The sequence below is a fragment of the Dipodomys ordii genome, unplaced genomic scaffold (genome assembly GCF_000151885.1).
Source record: "Dipodomys ordii isolate 6190 unplaced genomic scaffold, Dord_2.0 Scaffold301, whole genome shotgun sequence".
NCBI classification, from domain to species: Eukaryota; Metazoa; Chordata; class Mammalia; order Rodentia; family Heteromyidae; genus Dipodomys; species Dipodomys ordii.
In genome coordinates this window covers 148,204-156,140 of record NW_012267517.1, presented here as the reverse complement: position 1 = coordinate 156,140, position 7,937 = coordinate 148,204, and the positions used below count along the sequence as shown (strand labels likewise).

Genomic DNA, 7,937 nt, shown 5'->3' with positions numbered 1-7,937 from the left:
CTTCTGGCTGAAAGACTTTCCACACACATTACATTCATAAGGTTTCTCTCCTGTGTGTGTTAGCTGATGGACAGTAAGCTGTGCCTTCTGAGTGAAAGACTTTCCACACAGGTTACATTCATAAGGTTTCTCTCCTGTGTGTGTTGTCAGATGGACATTAAGGGTTGTCTTCTGGGTGAAAGACTTTCCACATTTGTTACATTCATAAGGTTTCTCTCCTGTGTGTATTCTCTGATGGACAGTAAGATATGCCTTCAAGTGAAAAGATTTTCCACATTTGTTACATTCATAAAGTGTCTTTCTTGTGTGAATTTTCTGATGAAAAGTAAGGTTTGCCTTCCGGATGAAAGACTTTCCACACAGGTTACATTCATAAGGTTTCTCTCTTGTGTGTGTTGTCTGATGGACAGTAAGGTGTGCCTTCTGGCTGAAAGACTTTCCACACATATTACATTCATAAGGTTTCTCTCCTGTGTGTGTTCTCTGATGGACAGTAAGGTGTGTCTTCCGGGTGAAAGAATGTCTATATTGGTTAGATTCTTTAACTACAGGAGATACTCCAGGACTATAAGTAGCACACATCCCGTCAGGCTCACCATGGAGAAGCATGTTCTGACACTGCATGAACTCCTCTGTCTTTATCCCTAAGGAGTTCCTATTATTCCTAATCAGCTCTGACTTAGGTTTTGATCTCAAATTAAAAGTTGTTACTAATTTCACATTTTTCTCCCCTGTGTTAGTATTCATGACTCCGACTTCAGACAGACAATCATAGGGACTCTTCTGACAGGTCTTAGTCCTGTACTCCTTTTCTTGGACATCTACAATGAGATATAGAAAGACAGACAAAAACAGAAATGAGACCACAAGATTCCTTAATGTAACAATAAAGGCATTTCCGTGCATCCTAACTGTTACGAGATTTTAAAAGATCAAAGCAGGAACTCTGATGCAGAATATAAGCTTTTCTCTGAAATGTATTAGTTAACAAAGTAGTACTGACATTTTACAATGGTAAATAATGTTTTTCTGTTTGTTTTTTTTCTGTTTTTCTCAAGGAATTAATTACTGAAATGATTCAACTAAACACTATTAGTTATAAGCTGAGTACTAAACATGTGCCTTTAATACCCTCGAGGTTTGGTCATAAGGGAATAGCTATTATTTTTCTTTTAATTTGTGGAAATTATTTATATATTTTGCTGCTTTGCTTCTCATCCATTAGGTGAGGAACAGAAATACTGTCTAGATTTAGGGACCATTAGGGTGTTTGATACATCCCTTTGCCTTTCTGCTAAGCATGAAAGGTTCCTGAGAGTAAGGATTTATACCTCCATCTCTTCAGTTCTAACTTCTCACTAAGAATTACTTTAGGGATTGGTGGCATTTTTAAAATTGGTTTCCCTCACCCTTAGTCAAATTCTCATCAAATTTCCTTTTCTAACACTTCTGCTCCTTCACAACCATTCAAGACCAAAGATACTGCAGCTCACCACCCAGGTAGTCATCCCCTATGAACCAAAAGCTTTGCTTCTCAATCTCACTCACTTCTACCATCACCAAGAAGCAATTTTTCTCTTCACAGGATAGCAGTCCTGACATACTCCTTATTTCCTCATACCTGCATAGCCCTGTTTCAATGAAAATGAGACCTCATTTTCTACATGTCTCATTTCCTTTTTCTGTTTAAGAATGATTTCTACAAAGAAAAAGAAAATTGCTCACTTTAACTATACTGGGACAGCCAAATCAGTTTGTCTCCATGTAAATTCTTGATTGTCATGTCCTGAAGACAAAGGATCACCTAGTTCTCTGCCATACATGACTCAGGGAACTAGGAACATTATTGCTCAGTACAGGTCATTAAACTTACCAAGTGGACTCTGGCTACAAAACCACCATGCAAGATGCTTTATCTCACCTGTGAGATTCTTGTCTGAGGCTTCTCTTATCCATGGTTCTGCACCTTGCTCCAGCTTGGCAATCAATTTAGGTTTAGGAACACAGTGTCCTGTTATTAACAAGTAGAGAAGAACTATTGGTACGCTGGGTCATCATTACTGTAAGGTCTTAGACATCATGTTCACAAAGTTGCTCCTAAACCTTGTTTCTCATTTCTTATCCACTCCTTGGTCGATATTCCCCAGCTTTCAACTTATTTTGCCAATTGTGTGGCTTGAACTCAGCTTTTTTGCTCAAAGCTAGCATTCTGCTAGTTTCAGTCCCAGCTACATTTGTAGATTGTGAGGGGATTTGGAGATAAAAGCCTCATGGTCACTTTTCTGCAGTTGCTGGCTTCAAACCAAAATCCTCACATTTCAGCCTCCAGAGAAGCTAAGATTACAGGTGTTAGCCACTGCACCCAGGATCAGGGTTGATTACAAATAACCACTTTCAACTAGTGATTTTCAGATCATACCTCAAATAGTGAGGTACTTTCTATTCTAGACTATATTTGCCCCTACAAAAATCACCACAAGTTTAGGAAGACAGTCTCTTTCTATTAGTGGAGTGCAGTTTAGATTTTGGGTCCAAGTGCTGATTGGGTTTCTTGATGAATGGGAATAAAATTGTCTCCAGTTACATAATCAAGTGGAAAAAATGGACAGGAATTTTATATTCCCACGGACTGGAATCCTCTACCAAAACAACATAAATATTTAGATATCTACTTAGAAAAGAAAACAGCCTTTGATCTCACATGTTCAAATGACTTTTGCTCACCTAAGGACAAGAGGTTGCTGTAGGTCTCCAGCATTACATCTCTATGCAGGGTCCTCTGAGCATGATCCAGGTCTTGCCACTCCTCCCAGCTGAAGTCCACAGCCACATCATCAAATGACACAAGCTTCTGTAATGGCACGTTTGAATCAAGTAATTAGCCCAAGTCAGGAAGGTCTGTGGGATTCATCCCCAATTAATCACCAGGAGAAAAGCAGAACTGGTGCTATGGCTCATGTGGTAGAGCACTAGCCTTGAGGGGAAGAATTCAGGGACAGTGCTCAGGTCCAGAAATCAAACCTCACAACCAAGCAACCTACCAACACACACACACACACACACACACACACACACACACACACACACACACACAGTATCTCATAAGCAATCACAACACATTTAGGACATCACAAGGAATACATAGCACATTACTGATTCATGAAAACTAAGTGTCCACATAAATGATAAAGGCAGTAACAGTACTTAAGAATGTTGCTAATGATGGATTGGCCCTTATAAGATCTGATTTACTTCCCATATATAAATATCCTATGTTAACTATTTTGTAGTTTAAGTGCTAAATACTGAAGTATGGTCATAGATACCCTGATATTTCTTTCCTATGTAAAAATGAACAGCTAGAAGGAAGTTTTGTGAACTTGGCCTACCTTCTACAATCCACAATATAGTTGCGAGGGGCATACCATGTTCCCTGACTACATTTTCATTTAAATATGCCTTCATGGAAGGATGGAGGATGGATAGAGGCTTAAGGAACATTCAAGATGACAAAAAACGAAAAAAAGGACCACGACAAGCAAGACAGAGAAAAATTAGAAGAGGGATGTGATCTAAAAATACAGAAGAAAAATGTACAAGTTGGAAGGAAATAAGAGTGCTAATTTGCCTGCAGAGGCTAAGAGGAGAGGTTTTGGACTCCCACACTGAACCCTATTACAAATGATGAATGGCCAAGCCAGCCATGCTTGCCAATACCAGAGGTGAATGCTGACTAACACACAAAAGGGAAATATATATGTGAAGAATTGAAAGAAAATAACATTCAATTCACAATCCATTGGGCAGAGGAACTCTACTAAAAATGTAGATTGAAAATATTGTCAGGGAAAGAGAGTTGATTAATTACAAATCTGCATTTTAAGAGTGTTACAAGAGAAGTGTTTCAAGAGAAGAGCAAAAGGAGTCCACATACATATACACATAGGACAAAGAAACTAAAATGGCAAATCTGTAGGTAAGTATAAAGGAATATATTGGTCATATATTTTATGTAATATTTCTGTAATAGTTTGTTGAAATAAAACTTATAGTACCATATTCATGATTCACAATGCATGAAGATCCAATATATAAACTCATTACTTTATTAAAAGAAATGTATGTAGAATACTCATATGCATCAATAAATATTGCAATTACCAGGCATATAGGAAGGCCTCAGTTCAAGGAATTAATTGTACCACAAAACAGAGTACTAGATTTAGGGCTGGAAATGCCATGTGAACAGAAAAAGTAGAAATGGGAAAAACGATTGAAGACACTTTAAAAAGAATCTACACATAATTCCTTGAAATATACAAAGCTCAGTATCAATAGTCAAGAGAAGAATTCAAATCAAAATTCTACAGAAATAACTACTTTATATATGTTACTATGGACAGAGTTTTAAATAAAAACAACAAATATCCTTCCAAAGTGTAACAAAGGCTGGGAAGGATGTGAATTCAATTTGAACCTTGGTGTATGTCTGGCAGGAATGTAAAACAATCAAAGATGGTATGGACAGCCCTAAAAAGAACTAAATAGAGAATTACATAGGAATATGGCCCAGCACTTCTATTTCTAGATTTGTACCCAGCAGAAGAGAAAGCAGGGATGAGAAGTAGTATTAGAGAATCACTTCACAGCAAATACTGACAAGAACCAAACGACAGACACAGGTAAAAGAATAGATAAAGACATTGAAAAGGAAGACAAGTTTGCTACATTTTATAGCAGGGTTGATCTTTGAATACATTAAGCTAATTAAAATACAGCAGTCATAAAAGCACAGCCATGGTATGATTTCCCTTACTGAGCTTTCAAGGATCAACAAAGTCATAGAGCCAAAAAGTAAGATGGTTCCAGAGACTGGGGTAGAGAGGAAAAGGAGCTGCCTATTAATGATTATACAGCTTCATACATGGAAAATGAAACATGCTGTACATGGATGGAAGAGATGGCTGCACAACAATGCGGCCATATGAACTATCAGTGAACTCTGAATTGAAAAAGGGTAATGTAGCCACACAGGATGGAACATACCTATGCACCCTGAACTTGGGAAATTCAAAAAGGATGACCAGCCAGGCTAGGTTCCATAACAATTTCAAGAGCATGCTGGACTACATATCAAGACCTGTCTTCAAAAGGAATAGGGAATGATTTGTATTGACAAAGCTCATAAAATTCTCAAACTTTATAGACCATGACAATGACAATTTGCCTTCTGAAGGTGAAAATGTGTTTTTGACTACAACTAAGCATCTCTGTTCCACAATACTGTGACATATGTGAAATTTATATAATCACTTTCTCTCAATTTAAACAACAAAAAAAGAAAAGTCAGAGAAGGGGTGGTTTAGGAGCAATGGGTGACAATGTTGTCAGACATCTTCTATTCACATATTGTCTTGTAGAATGCCAACTTCTTTGTACAACTACTTAAACCTAATAATAAAATAAATTGTTTGAAAAAAGAAATATGGAAAAATCAAATTTTAGACTCTCTGAACTGGATCAGAGATATAAGAGCCATGTGTGTCTATTTCTCCAGTTAAAATAACGAATTAAAATTTATGAAGAAACGTTAAGCCACATTTTAGCTGGAAACATACAACTACAAATAGCATTAATAACAAACACACATGGACCAAAAATGCAAAGTATTCCTTTTTTTTTTTTATCGGTTCTGTGGCTTGAACTCTAGGCTTGGGCACTCTCCCTCAGGTCTTCAACTAAAGCCTAATGTTCCACCACATGATCCTCTGTGCCACTTCCGATGTCCTGAGTGGTTTATTGGAGATAAGTGTCTCATGGACTTTCCTGTCCAGTCTGGCTTTGAACCAGGATCCGCAGCTCTCAGCCTCCTGAGTAGCTAGGATGACAGGTGTGGGCCACCGGAGCCTGAACAAAAATGAAAATTACTCTAATCTGTGCATCTTAATTTTAGTTTTTGTATATCTTTTCACTGACTATTTTTTGGTTTCTTTGTATGTTCTTCTGCCATGGCATAAACCTTGTTGTCACTGTCTTTGATTCTGGTGTCTTGAATCTTGTATATACATTTTTCTAATTGAGGAGGGGAACGCAAATTATAAAATGCTGAAATAAGAATACAGGATGGCCCATTGTAACAATGACTTGTACAAGGAACTATGTTGAAAAGGAACTTTGGTGGGGGGGGCGAAGACTTGGGGAGGTGGGAAGTAAAGTGATGGTAGGGGAAAAACAAAGGAGAGGGAAACAAATGCTCTATAAGAAATGGACTCAATACCTTGCTCATGTAACTGCAATCCCTCTGGACACTATCATATATATATATATATACATGTGTGTATATATATATCTGTATATATATATATCTGTATATATATATATATATATATATCTGTATATATATATATGTCTGTGTGTTTTTGTGTGTGGAAAATATCATATCCAAGATATTTTTTTACAAATGTTCAGTCAGCCAGGTGCTGGTGACTCATGCCTCTCATCCTAACTACTCCGGAGGCTAGGATCCAAGGATAATACTTCCAAATTATTTCTATTAGAAAAGCCTAGAAGACTCATATCTCCAGTTGATTATGAAAGGATACAAAAAAGGTGAATGTTGAGCTATGACTTAAAGAGTAGAGGACTAGGCTTGAGCAAAAAAAAAAAAAAGCTCCAGACAGCTCTCAAGCCTGTAGGCCAAGGACACACAAACATATCATTCAACATATTACAAAAACACTGTCTACTATGAGACAGATGAGGATGGTGGCTTGGAGTGAAGCCTTTGCTCTGCATGTGTGAGGCTCAAGTATTGAAATTTACTGCTACAAATACAAATATTGTAAGACAAGAATGAAGTCTTATCAATATGTAAACAATAGTGATTCATGCTTAACAATATCAATCTGAAATTTCAAAAATGCATTTTGGTATCATAGTTCATGATGTTACTTCATTAAAAAGGATCTGATGGAAGTTCCGGGAAGATGGCAGAGGATAAGTTGGAAGCTAAACAAGCTCTCGCATAGAAAACAGTTGTAGTGTTTCAGTGAACAGTCCTAAGCCAGAGAATCACACCAGGTGTGCCATCACAGTACAGAGAGTTAGGTCAGAGAGGGAAAATCCAGGCAAGGAGACAGATCTGAGCACTTGCAAGCAGCCATGACTGGCGTGATAGCGGAGGCCGTATCCGCCATACCTGCAACAAAGGCTCCATATGTGGTGTGTGAGTCAATTCTACTCAACACCAGCAAGAACTGACAAGGAGCAGACATCTTCATCCTGAAGTTCCCAGACCAGAGAAGACTCAGGAACCAAGATTCCAGTGTGAGTAGAAGCCTGAAATCCTCACTCCATCTCAGGGAGCAGAGAAGGGAAGGCCACCCCTCCCCTCCCCCCACTACCAGAGATCTCCATCTTTGATACTGACAAAGGCCTGGCTGAGCAGCTAGCACCAATTCAGGCCTTGGAAGAAAACAAAAGAGTCATTTAGCAGGTCACAGGAACCTAACCTGACCTGCTAGGCTCAGCTCCACCCAAGGGGAAGTCACCCAGCCAGGGCCCCAGCCCCAGCAGTGGCTTTCTTCACTGGGTAAACAGAGACAGAGGCTGCCCCTCCCTATAGCAGCCTTGACAATCAATTGAAATTCAGTAAATCCTGAGAATGGCTTCAGGCTCGGCTCTGTGAGTCTATCAGAAGCTAGCCCCTCAGGGAAAAGCTACTGTTTGCTGAAAGGCCTCAACTCTATTCAGAATTTAGCCTCATCACAGCATCTCCAAACTAGAGGAAACAGCCAACTCCATCTTTTGTGATATGCAAAGCAGATCTCCTTCCCATTAAATTACCCTGGGAGAAGGATCACAAACTCCTGGATAAAGCAGAACAGCTTTTTGCCTGCTCAAACAAATTGACCTAAGAAACCAACCAAGCCACAGGA

General features: G+C 38.7%; 1 protein-coding gene across 1 annotated transcript in view; it reads right to left on the bottom strand.

Annotated features, from left to right (window-relative positions):
- Positions 1–477: 477 nt before the first annotated feature.
- LOC106001476 (zinc finger protein 717-like) overlaps positions 478–7,937 on the bottom strand; it is a gene marked incomplete at its 3' end in the record, with an annotated part of 15,088 nt that continues 7,628 nt past the window's right edge. Inside the window, exons 4-6 of the mRNA XM_013036568.1 lie at positions 2,725–2,851; positions 1,922–2,011; positions 478–821 (exon numbers count right to left, since the gene is read on the bottom strand). Coding sequence (XP_012892022.1) covers positions 478–821; positions 1,922–2,011; positions 2,725–2,851 — 561 coding nt within the window. The remainder of the gene's footprint in view (positions 822–1,921; positions 2,012–2,724; positions 2,852–7,937) is intronic.